This window comes from Trachemys scripta, chromosome 11 (assembly GCF_013100865.1).
Source record: "Trachemys scripta elegans isolate TJP31775 chromosome 11, CAS_Tse_1.0, whole genome shotgun sequence".
In the NCBI taxonomy this organism is placed as follows: Eukaryota; Metazoa; Chordata; order Testudines; family Emydidae; genus Trachemys; species Trachemys scripta.
Window position 1 is genome coordinate 65,988,943 of NC_048308.1, and position 13,056 is coordinate 66,001,998.

Consider the following 13,056-nt stretch of genomic DNA (forward strand, 5'->3'; position numbering starts at 1 on the left):
GCATAATTTCTACATTCATTTGCCTGAAGAAAAATTCAGTGCTTCAACATAAGTATTATCTTATGATTCCAATCAACCAGCCCTTCATTTGTCTTTGGTTTGACATGGACATTTAGCCATAATAGTCTAAGCCTATAGCAGGATTTAGTAGGGAAGTAGAAAGCAAATTAGGTTAGATCTGTTGGAGTGTTTTCTATGGCGGGCTCAGTTTCTGTTTGATACATTAGCTGCAAAACAGCCTTTGGGATTGTGACTTGTTCCTTTAATAACAAAAAATCAAAGGCTTCGGTCAACATGATTTATCAAGTGTCAAAGCCAAATATCAGTAAAACAGTCTGCTTTTTAGGCTATTCCATTGCAAAAATGGCATTGTTTATGGATACTTGAGTACGTCGCCTTGTAAAGCATTGCCTAATGTTGCCTTGGCAGAGCTTCGCCCCAAATTCATTTTACAAAGACAGCTGGTAATCATTGCTGTGATTTCTATTAGGATCTCCTGGAATATGAATTGTCAATTTTTTTGTCCTTTGACAAGTACAGGTCTTGTTCCCTCTACCCTAGGTAATTTGGCTTTATCAGCCCAGCAAATTAATCTTGTCTAGTTTTGTGTTCTGAAGAAATCTATCATGCAGTAACAAATTAAATTAAACTGCTTCAACATACCAGCACTATTTTAGATGTAGCCAACAATTCATATTATGAGATGGATTTCATACTATATTTACATAAAGCGGTTTCATTATTGTTATTATTATTTACTTAGCACCATGGGTGTTTATGGCTCTTGATAGTCAAGGAAATAAAAATACAGATCCCTGCTTCCGTAGAACTTAAAATCAAATGTAGTTAAACATATAACAGCCATGACTTTGGACTCATATTGGCTTTATCCCAGGGCATAAACTTCACTGGAGTGACTCTTCATTTGCATCAGTGTAAGAAAGATCAGAATTTGGTCCCTTAGTATCAGATGTCTACAAAATGTCTCTAGCTCCAAAATCTTACACATATTCCTAAAGTTATAGGGCCAGATCCTCAGCTGGTATGAATCAGCATAACTCCATCAATGGCCATAGACCTTCACTGATTTACACCAGATGAGGTCTGGCCCATAAAATAAAGGTATAGCATCTTTTGATATTGCACCTCTGTTCTCAAGAGAGAACACTGGGGTATGTTTTGTATGTGCAGCCTTTCTAAAAGGGCAATGTTGATAAGAGGGCAAGGGGAGAATTGCAATGATCTTCAGGATTTAATCATTGTTCAGGTATATATCTGGCCAAAACTTCAGGATTATACTTGTAATTAATCAGTGTCTAAAATAAAGATCTTGGCTAATCTGTAAATGGCAGCATGACAAGCTACCATGCAGGAGCTTAGAACTGGAGTCCAAGAACAGCTCTTTGCTTGTAGGACACTGGAATTTGGGAACAGTGTGGAGATAGCTAATTCAGCTGCGGAGGCCATATGCTCTGTTCCCTTACTCTGCATTTGGAGGGAAAGGATCAGAAGGTCCTAATCACTCAGAAAAAGTCCAGGAAGAACAGAGAGGAAATGTGACCATACAGTCATAGCCTCCCACACATTATATATCTGCCTTTCCCCCTTGTATGACATGTACAAGGGAATTAAGCTCTATGCTGCTGACCAGTAGAGAGGGAAGGAACAGACACAACAGATATCAAACACATATGCAATAGGGAATTTTATGAATATATCCCACCATTATGACCTCTGATGGCTTCTGGCATTTTTTCCACTGTAAAGCAAGAAGCAAGTATAACTAACATGGTCATAAAAACAAGGCCATCTCCTGTGGCTTTCTGTCTGCATAGTGATTCACATTGGTGGTAACACCATTCAGCTGAACCAGAAAAATTACCCATATTCCAGTCACAGGCAGGAACAGTGTAGCTGCATTAGCGGTAACAGTGGAGTGAGTGCTAGAATACATGGAGTTCAGGCATTTTTGCCACCATGTCATGAAAATCTACCTAGTGGTAATACCCATAAAGACCCCATAGGTTTCAAAGTATTTTGCAGTGCCCCTTTTGGAACCATATTACTCCTAGCACATCCCCTGTGCCAGTACTCTACTGCCATTGACTGTCTTGCTCAGGGGCGGCTATATGTTTTTTGCCACCCCAAGCATGGCAGTCAGGCAGCCTTCGGCAGCACGCCTGCGGGCAGTCTGCTGGTCACACGGATTTGGTGGCGTTTCTGCGGGTGATCTGCCGATCCTGCAGCTTCGGTGTACCCACCGCCGAAGCTGCGGGACCTGTGGACCTCCCACAGGCATGCCGCCGAAAACTGCCCATCTGCCACCCTCACAATGACCGGCAGGCCGCCCCCTGCGGCTTGCCACCCCAGGCACGTGCTTGCTGCGCTGGTGCCTGGAGCCACCCCTGGTCTTGCTGCCAATCCCATACCCTCCATCTGTTCAGGAGTATTACTGCTGATGAAGGCAAAAATAATTGTGCACAGTCCTACTTTGAGCAATGACTGTAAAAATGGCAGCCTGAGTTTCCATTCTTGTTGTCTCTGTGACTCCTGATCTAACGTGCTCAGTTGCTTTCTGTTCCTCTTTGCCAGCCATGCTTCCTGACATTGGGATCTCAAAATCAAGCTGGGTCCTTTCCTTCTTATGCATCATCGCCTGTAATAAGGATCAAGAGGAACAAATGATGACACCCCTGTCACCCATTATTGGCAATGGGGTTGCACAGGTGTAACAGCCTGGAATTAATTAACAATTCCCGCTGCTGATGCATATGCAGGAATAGAATCCAGCTCATTCTCTTAACTGTGTTGGCTCAGCAGGGCTAGCAGGAGGAAAACAGTACAGTCTTATTTTGTCATTAATGTCAGCAGAAATGGTTCTGAGGGTGCAGAGGGATCAGATCTGCTGAGTAGGAAGATGCCATGTTTACATAGCCATTTCCAGAGTACTTTGTGAGGCAAATTACCTTGTAGCTTACACTGCTCTCAGAGAGTAACATGCCACCTCAGGTGAGTCGGCGTGTCTACATTCCAACAATGGCCAACTGCAATTTAGCTGCATCAGTGCTAAGCTGATACTGTAGATAGGGCCCCATGAAGACCTGCTTAGTCATTCCTCCTGCCTCACAGACTGAGAAGGAGGCGAGGGTTCAGGACTGGTCATGGGACAGCCAGAGGCAGTGGGGCACCTTTGCTAGCTGTGTGCCCAGTGCTGTGGGTGAGCCCGTAGCAGTGTGGCACCAACAAAGGCCTTGCAAATGGTTTGAACTCTCTAGGGTCTTCCCTGGCATTACATGTTGATCTCAATCTTGATGCTTTGCAGCTTCTACACAGTGGACCAGATACTCAGCTGATGCGAATCAGTATAGTTCTATAGACTTCAATACAGCAGTGGAGAGTTACACTAGTTGAGGATTTGGCCCATAGACTTTGTAGAACTACATTGTATGCCATATTTTTCTCCTCCCATGAGTGCTACATCAAAGTGCCTTTGTTAATGTATAGATAAGTGTGCTTTGTAAAAACACCAATCGTAAGTAGATTTTTACATGATAATCATGTAATGGTTTTTGTGTGGTTTGCTGATTGGAGAACATTTTGATCAGCAATAAAATGCAATTTGTTTTCTCTTCGAAACAAGAAAAACTCATGTTGGCAGGAAGGAGGGAGTAAATTTACCTTATAATCAGCAAATCATCATGAGCAAGTAGATCAGTGTTGAGATAAAGGGTAACGGAAACGAGACATTCCCATTATGTGCCCTCTCTTCCCCATTTGCTGTTTCACTCACTCACACATTCACTCACACACCCTTCTGCTACAGAGCAAATAAGTTGCTTTATTCATAGTTCACAATAGCAATGCACAATAATTTGGCTAGCATTGAATGTGTGTGAAAAGACCATTCTCCACCAACACTTACATCCCCCGCAAACATCAGAGAGTACTAGCTATCAGACACATACTTCTTTGATCACTACTACACCATCTAGCTAGTTGTTACTATATTTTACTATCATTTTCAGATATTCACATGCCCCAACCAAATAACATAAATATCTGTTTCTTTCAAGCATATGATTTAGCTGGCAAAGGTTATACAGATGCACCTTTAGGGCCTGTCCTATTCCCCTTGTACAGTAGTCAGTGAGAATTTTAACTAAACAAATAAGTTTATTGTTTCAAATATCAATTTGGATTGATTTTACTTTCCTAATGTTAACTGGGACTGTCCAAATCCTCTTTTGAATACATGCATTTGTTACTGTTTTTAAAAGATGAAATGTGACAGTAACTCCCTACCCAGCTGTTTCAGCGTTAAGACTCTGAGCTAAGTCTTTTTTTTTTTTTTTTTTTTTTTTTTGCCTCTTAGGGAAAACCTCCCAGCAATTGCCCATAGAGTCTGGTTGCAAGTGAAATCCATATGTAATGCTTCTGTCAGCAAAGACTTGCTAAAAGAGAGTTTATAATAAATATTCGCATCTGGTGCTTTGGACACCCTAATCCATCCTACAGATCTTTGCTGTGTCAGGCTTTGTTTTAGATGAAGAAGCCCGGTAGTTATAAAGGTTTGCAAATAAAGGATATTTATCATGGTTAGCTCTACTTCCATACTTCCACCTCTTGTACAAATAGCCATGACCACTCCAGGCATAACCGGTGATTTAATGTTCTCAATGCATTTTTGAGATTATTTTGCCAAAATGTTTCACTTGATAAATGGAGAAAATGGCATTTGTTTATCTCACATGCTGTCAAATGAAGCCATCCTATTGTGGTGAGCATAACAAGAGACATCATTGTCATGAATTATTCTGAAAGGATGGACAATATATTTCCAGGATAAAATTTACATCAGATTCTGATACACAAGACCTTGTGGCTTCAGCATCATTAAAATTATATTTTCTTTTGGGCCAGATTCTTCCCATGCACTTGTTTGGTCATAAGTCCTGATCAGCTATTCATGGAGTAGCTGTGGCCACACTTGGCCCTGTTTTCCCTACTCTTCCTCAAAAACTTTTGCTTCAATACCGCATTGACTTTGTCAATGTCAGCATTAATTCAGCTTCTATGGGTGAGATGTCTTTGCTTTCAGGGGAAAAAAAGTACCGATACATAAAAAAGGGCCATAATCATTCTGAGGGTATATTGAACCTGCCTCTAATAGCTAAAGGTGTTTGACCAAAATCATGACTTGAAATACAATGATGGCTCTGTTGAGCAGACCATATCTGCCTTGAAATGAATGTATTGATTTTTTTTTTTGGTTGGGTATTGTTATTGTTGTGTGTGTACGGACATATGTGAAGATCCTGATTATTGCAGTTAATGTGGAAGCAGAGAGGTTCTCTCATCTGATGGCTGAGAAAATAAGGGGTGATTCAAATGTATCACTTACCAGCTGTTAGTAATGCTTTTTATTTAAACTGCAAAATAATAAACTTATAAATACATACTGGGCTTGTTTAGACTGGTAAGATATAGAGGCTGCTTGTTCTATAAATAAGTGCAAGGAAGCTTTGGACTTTTTAAAACCTTCCCACCATCCCCTTTAACTGCTGTATCCACTTCTATATTAACTGTTTAATTAGGCTGGGAGTTTTCATTGGAACCTAAAGGAATTATGTGCTCAACTCCTGCTAAAGGTCAATGGAATTTAGACGTCTAAACTCACCTAGGCACCTTAATGTATTATGCTGGGACTATCAACATTAATGTCAGAGGGCCGGATTCTGGTTCATTTAGGCGAGATATGGCATCTTAATCCAGGAGTGCTGACTGATTTGAGTGAAATTACCTGTGGGCTAAAGTGCTTCTCAGCGAGAGTATCAGAATCTGGCCCTAAATCATTGAACCAAAATAAAAATAGAATAGATGCCTTCCCAATGAGCCGCAAGCTCAGGTCCTCACTCTGACATCTCCTCTGTTGTTATTGATGGATGTCGCTTTCCGCTAAATCGGGGGGCATTTCAAGCAAGAGTCCACAGCCTCAGCCTTCCCAACTGCAGTCTTTGCTCCCTCCGGTCGCCTTCTAGCACTCTGACGACTTTGCTCTGAATTGCAGGTCACGTCGTGGCCCTGGCAAGCAACGACGGCACGGTGAAGACCCTGGAACTCAACTCGGGGCAGCTGTCCAGCTTGGTGGGCCACGAGGACGAGGTGCAGAGCGTTGTCTTTGATCACAAGGCAGAGCACCTGCTTTCGGGGGGCTCGGATGGAACCGTTCGACTCTGGAGCTGAGTGAGCCCCGCTGGGGGTCCGGGTCAGGGCAGGCTCAGCGCCTGGGGGGACCAATTGGCCACCAGGCCAGCAGCCATTCACCGGCGAAATGTCTTCGCCCTTATTGTGTGCAGGGAGCGGTCATTGCGTGAAACGGTGAAATGACTCGAACTCTGCCTTTGATCCAAATAAAGTCCCGCATTTCTCTTTGTGCGGAAGCGTGTCTTTCTGAACCTCTCCTTTGGGTGCTGCTGGAGAAGTAGCTTTACAATGACGCCTAATGCCAGCCCCGACGAATTGCAAGGAGGCCGGTTTTGACTGTAACACAGCGAGAGCCACAAGAGCTCAGCTACCCCCCCGCCCCCAGACACACACACACACCTCCCCCACCCCCCATCCTAGCCTGCGATCCGCTCCGAAGTTTGAATAATGCAGCAACGTGGGGCTGTTTCTCTCTCTTTCCTGCAGCGACCGCGTTGAATGCCGGCGGGGCGAGGAGGGGAGTTGGCGAGAGGCGCCTGGCCTCTCAGCTCTGCCTCCTCCTCCTCCAGTAGCTGCAGGGAGCTGACAGCCCAGCGCTGGCCCTCAGCCCTGCGGTGTGATCAGGGGAGCGGCTCCGGGTTGAGCAGATCGGGGACGGGGGGTGGCTGCCCGATGCCGGTGCGATCTCCTGACGTGTGGGTGTAGTCACGGCTCTGCCGCTTCGCCTGGCCCCCGCGGAATGGCCCGTCCCAGGCAGGGCTCTTAGCCCGCCCGGCGCACGATGCGGAGCGCTGGCCGCGGCGCTGCAGGGACCCCGGCGGCTGGCCCCATGCGCCCGGCCACGCGGCTGCGGGGCTGAAGCCCGGGGAAAGTTGCTCCCGGTGGAAGCAGCGTCGGGGGGATGGTGCTGGCGCTGCCTTTCAGCCGGGGCTGGCTCTAAGCTCCCCCAGCCGGCGGCGGCTGCTGCGCCCGGGCTGCTCCGCGTAAACCAGTCCCACTGCGGAGTGAACGGGGAGGGGAACGGAGAAGCCGGAGACCCGCGGAGATCCGGAGCAAGTGGGACGCGATGCCGGAGACAAGGCAGCCTCGCCTCCGGAGCTGCTGCTTGCTTTGAATGCTGAACACCGGGCGGAACCGTCCTTCCCCTGCCCTGCCGCGGGGGCTGCCGCCGCCGCCGCCGCTGCTGCGAGATGGGAAGGGATTGCCCGGGACTCGGCAGCGGAGCCGCTTTCATCGCTGACCTTTTAGTCCAGGTTGGGCTGTGACCCCCGGCAGCGTTACACCCCGAGCCTGCCAGGTGAGTCTACCTGATTCCCAGGGGGAGAGCTGCACTTGCTCCCCGAGTTAGCCGGTCACGAGAAAGGATGAAAAAGTTGAACTGTTCAGCTAATTCGTAGCGGAGCCGGGTTTGTTTACTCGGCGAAACCCTTCCCCAGAAAGGAACTGCAGTCGGGTCCGTTTCCTTCCCATTCCTTAGACTGGGCTTTGAAATTGCTGTGGAGCATTGATTTATATGTAATCCTTTCCTTTTTAGTGCCTGGCCATCAAACGTGGATGGGTTTAGTGGGCTGGTTGGATCATTTCACATTACCTCTTATATCAATTACTTTCCTGATGGCTGTTCCCCCCTCCCCCTTAAATCTCCACTTACCTGAGCTTTGAAAATTGATACCTACCTGTGGCTTCTAGGTGGGCAAAACTCTTCACTCCCCAGTTCTATGATGCAGACTTATCTGTGTGCATCACACTTTAAAAAAAACCCAGCATGTTATAACAGCTATTGCTGGCAGTACTACAGTACCTTGCCCTTGTGATAAAAACATATCGAGAACTTCAATTAAGAGGATATCTTATGATTTTGACAAAGCTTGTGTAATATCCGGTGTCTCCCTCTATAGTAGCTTTAGAAAAACTGCCTTTTTTAGCAGGATCCTTTAGCTTCTCTTGTAAGGTTATAGCTTTCTCCTGATTCATTCTTTTTGACGGATTTTATTAATACAACCATTTAACATCAATAATCATGAAAAATCTGAATATACAGGAAACATTTCTTTTGAGGGAAGAGGAAATAGATATCCGTATGAGTATGTGTGCATTTCTACAGGTGTGTGTGTGTGTGTGTGTAAATACACATACCTATATTCATTTATTTGTGTGTATGCTATTAGCAGAAACTACATACCTCACTATTAATAAACATAAAGCTAATATTTTTCAGTTCATAAAAAGTTTCCTACAAATACTTTTCACTATAGGACAGCCATTCCCTGCCCAGTTATCCGAAAACAGTTGAGAGACTATTTTTCTGCTGGCATTACACTGGCATCCGAATGGCATTTAGAAAAGGATTGAGAACGTGTGCATTGGTGACAGGGATGTGACACACAGCACAGACAATAATGTAACAAGAAAATATGTGCTGAGTCTTTCTTTTTGCCTAATTCTTTCTGGGCCAGGGCCAGGCTTTCCTCCCTTTTCAGATCAGTCAATCATCACCTTGGCTATTTAAGTATTACTCTCCATTGCCAAATGGTCTGGGTGTTGTACGTAGCTGCGATGGCATATTAAGTTTTAGAATGAAGACTGTCACTAACCTAATGAGACAAATATATTACGATAATTCTGTGCGCTTGCCAGACATTTTAAAATACTGATATATAAACTCCTACCTGGAAATTAATACAAATCTGAATACTGCTTCCCGGAAAAAAGTCAGTGTCTAGAAATACTGAATAAGGACATTGGACTATAGGAAAAAAAACTACAGACTTGACAGATGTTCTCAGCCCAACCTCTCTCTTTACCTTTCTTTGCAAAAATGCAACTTGTAAAACACTGTTACGTTCCATCTCTCTAAGTCTAAATAAAATACAGGATTGTCTTTTGTTTTTGAAGCTCAAATCTGACCAGAGCTCATACTATTATTGTTTTACCTTTTGTTTTTTCTGCTATGGAGTCTCCTGATTCTTTATTCTCTTGATTTTAAGAAACTGAGCTGTGTATTGTAGCTGAGAAGGGGTAGTGGTTACAGCAAAAGGAAAGGAACAATTCCAATCCTGCGTTCAGTCCCAGTGAATTACCCACTCACTATGGGATTGCAGGCAATCATTCCACTTCTTTGTGTGTCAGATGACCCAATTGTTCAAATAGGTAAAAGCAAACATTAGTCATCAATGTAAGTCAGCATTTGAGTGGAGATTTCATATGGGACGGTGTATGCATGCACATGTACGTGTGTATATATCTATCTCTATATATGCAATTGCTAGCTTTAATGTACATATTTAGTATGCTTTGTTCTCCTTAGGAATAATTGAGGATAGGAGACTTGTTTTGTTTTGAAAGCACTGTACCTCCAGATACAGGTTGAAAGCATGGTCTTCAGACGTCTGTTCTTGTTAATATTTCAGGTTATTCTCATTTTAAATATTTGTTTTCAGACCACCCCTCTGGTGTCCCTATGGAAGCAGCTGTTTCTATCTGAGATTAGGACCGTATGCAGAAGTTGAGGAGGGGGATGGCTTGTCCTATTCATGAAGCCTGCATACTTCTGTTGCTAATACTTGGGTTGGTCACCCCAGCTGCCATCAATCATGAAGACTACCCTGCTGATGAAGGCGACCAGACTTCAAGTAATGACAATCTGATCTTTGATGACTATCGAGGGAAAGGCTGTGTGGATGACAGTGGCTTTGTATACAAACTGGGAGAACGTTTTTTCCCAGGGCATTCCAACTGTCCTTGTGTCTGTACTGAGGATGGACCTGTTTGTGATCAACCAGAATGCCCTAAAATCCACCCAAAGTGTACTAAAGTGGAACACAATGGATGCTGCCCAGAGTGCAAAGAAGTGAAAAACTTTTGTGAATATCATGGGAAAAATTACAAAATCTTGGAGGAATTTAAGGTATGAACTATCTTAGTATTTATTCAATACTAACATGTTATATGAACTTTAGTGGTCGGACTTTCAAAGGCACTCGGTATTGGCCTATCTCTGCTCCCACTGAAGTTAATGGTAAAACTCCCATTGATTCCAGTGGGAGCAGAGGTAAGCCAATGCTGAGCACTTTTCAAAAATCCCAACCCAAATGTGTACAACAAAAAATGCCGGTATCGTGCTCGGAGAATTAATATTCACAAGTACATCAAAATATGTAACTGTTGTTAGCATTTGGACTTGTTATGTCTGGTTAAATAGTGATAATCAAGCTCACTAGTAGCTAAATTTCCATGCAGGTGATAAAATAAAGGGAAGTATATAGCTAAATAAGTTATCGTAACTATCAAGTTCCCATTGGGAGTGTTGGGGTGAAAGTCCTTTTGAAAGAAACCTTAAATGTAAGACCAAAACATATTTTCTAAAAATCTTTACCATTAACACAACATATGTTTGTGATTTTAATAAGTTAGATTACAGGTTTTCCATTAAGCTAAGGAAAATGCATACTTCTGTTGCAGTCTATAGGCATCTATACCCAACATATGAATTTAGAACATGTGGCCTCCAGATTCATAGCTCAATAATGAAGACTTGCTTTGAAGCGCAACCTTTAACTCTTCATGGGTATAAGCCTTATCCCTCTATATACTTGGCAGTTTCTTTTCTTCTCTGGCAGTGAAAATACTTTCACCTCAGTCTTTGTATTTTCCAGCATTTCAGTAACACAAGATAGAACTTCTTTATTTCCAGATAGCATCTTCTCTTGCTGTTGTTTCCTGTAGTAAATAGTATATTGTTTAGTTTTTCTTTCATGGGGGATTTCCCATCCACCCATAACTTGCATTAGTCAGAATAGGGCTTGTCTTCACTATCGGGGTAAGTCAACCTAAGTTACCTACTCCAGCTACGTAACTTAGGTCAGCTTACCCCGGTGACTTCACTGTGCTGCGTCGACGGGAGACATTTTCTGGTCAACTTCCCTTACTCCTCTCGGAGAGCTGGAGTATTGGGGTCGACCGGAGAACACTCTGCCGTCGATTTAGTGAGTCTTCACTAGACCCATTAAATTGATCCCTGCTGCATTGATTGCAGCAGTGTTGATTTCCCCATAGTGAAATCCAGCCCCTAGAAGCAGCCTAGTAGCTTCATAAGGTGCCATAGTGCATTAGACACATATCCTTGACAGACTCATGAACAGTGTGTCCTTTGCTTTGCAGAAGAATATGACATGAGGCTGTTGATGGTGTGACCTGTAAAAACATATTGGAATGTTGGTAGCCTAAGAAAAATTAGTCCAACTTACTATAACAGGCATCATTCTCTGATCCTTGAAGATGGAACGTTACCATCTTTGGGTGACTCCTTCAAAAATAAGTGGCCTGGAGTAATTCCTGGATCAAGGTTGAGAACACATGCTAAAATAATGTAAGACCTTTTCAGGAGAGGTCCTAGAGCAAGAAAAAAAAAAGTTGTCATGGAACTAATGGTCACATTTTACCTTTTATACTCAGAGAAACAATGAATGAGAACTTTATCACTGATAATACTAGGAGTATGTTTTCACTGTTATGCACTGAGATTGAGCCGCAAAACTTAGTTATAATGAATAAGATGTATTTGATTCCCTATTTATTGTGCTTAACCCCCACCTGAACTTAATGCTAATTTTTTAGCTGGAGACTGATCAGTAGACAGAGGAGTTGCACGATCATAATAACCACCTAATGACTAAGGGAAAGCATATCAGATTGTGGAATGCCCCGCATCAAATAATCCTCAACGCAGAACTTCAGTGGAGATACTCCTGATTCAATTTAAATCACAATCAAGCCTTCTCTTCCTCAAAGCTAGGCTCCTGAGTAGAGCGGAGTGATTTTTTTTTCTGCAAATAGCAAATTCACAAAAAGATGCATTTTCAGGGGCACTGAAACTTCACAATTTCAGCCACTGAACTGAAAAATCAATTATTCACTCATCTCTGCTCCCGAGACAGTGAGAGGGGATATACTGGTCCTTACAAGAAGCTTGCTTATGATGAAACTCCAACTATATTGAAATAGCAAACTTATCTCATTCCTCAAGGTATTTCTAAGAAATTAAACTCTGTTTACAGTGCAGCACAATCCCATAGATACAGAAAAACTTGGGGAGTTGAAAGATAGTCCCATGGCTAATAACTAAGATCTTGTAAATTCCATCAGAGAGACAACCCCTGGGGCCAGGAATCTGCTGGTATTATTGAGTGACATCCTGACTGCACTGAAGTAAAATGCAGTTTTCCCATTGGAGGCAGGATTTCCTCCATTATCTCCATAGTAGACATTCTGAAGAGTTCCTATGTTCTGCAGGCTCCAAGCCTTGCTCTTCTTTGTCTTGTGGCATGTAGAAGGTCTCCAGCCTTTCCCAGCGCACTTCCACTTATAGTGAAGTCAAGCTGTGCCAAAGATGAGAGACTTTCTTAAGTCTGTTTAGAAACAGACTGCTTGTCATTGGAATAGACTCATAAAGTTTAACCCTTTCACCTATCAGAATAACTGTTTGATTGCTGTTTATATTTGTCAATATCTCGGTTCCAACATTTTATTTTGTAGTGATATGTTGGTCAATACATAGTTAAGATTGATATTAGATTGATTTTTTGCATCTGCGCGTGCACACAAACACTCACAGATTTTTTTTGTCTGGAAAGTTTGTGGCAAGTTGAAGAAGACATTTTGGACAGTGCAATGGGTCAACACTTGAGAGGCTTCAGTGTTCGATCATTTTCCTAACTTATTTTTAGCTCACTGTGGCTCCTCCTTGGCTTGCCATAGAAAATCCAATTTTTTCTTAATCTGTTGCTTTTAGTGAGTACAGAGGCATTTGACTAGTTTTGGGGGTAAAAAGGGGTACCTGGTGCGAATTGCTTA

At 43.1% G+C, this 13,056-nt stretch overlaps 2 protein-coding genes across 3 annotated transcripts in view; both read left to right on the forward strand.

Moving 5' to 3' along the window:
• Positions 1 to 6,433, forward strand: part of SPAG16 (sperm associated antigen 16) — a 757,728-nt gene extending 751,295 nt beyond the window's left edge. The window contains exon 16 of the mRNA XM_034786388.1: positions 6,068 to 6,433. Coding sequence (XP_034642279.1) covers positions 6,068 to 6,243 — 176 coding nt within the window. The 3' untranslated portion in view covers positions 6,244 to 6,433. The remainder of the gene's footprint in view (positions 1 to 6,067) is intronic.
• Positions 6,434 to 6,598: 165 nt separating this feature from the next.
• VWC2L (von Willebrand factor C domain containing 2 like) overlaps positions 6,599 to 13,056 on the forward strand; it is a 151,756-nt gene continuing 145,298 nt past the window's right edge. Inside the window, exons 1-2 of one of the 2 annotated variants that reach the window (XM_034786390.1) lie at positions 6,599 to 7,501; positions 9,645 to 10,111. In XM_034786390.1, the coding sequence (XP_034642281.1) occupies positions 9,701 to 10,111 (411 nt within the window). In that variant the 5' untranslated portion in view covers positions 6,599 to 7,501; positions 9,645 to 9,700. The remainder of the gene's footprint in view (positions 7,502 to 9,644; positions 10,112 to 13,056) is intronic. The other variant, XM_034786389.1, reaches the window with a different exon arrangement.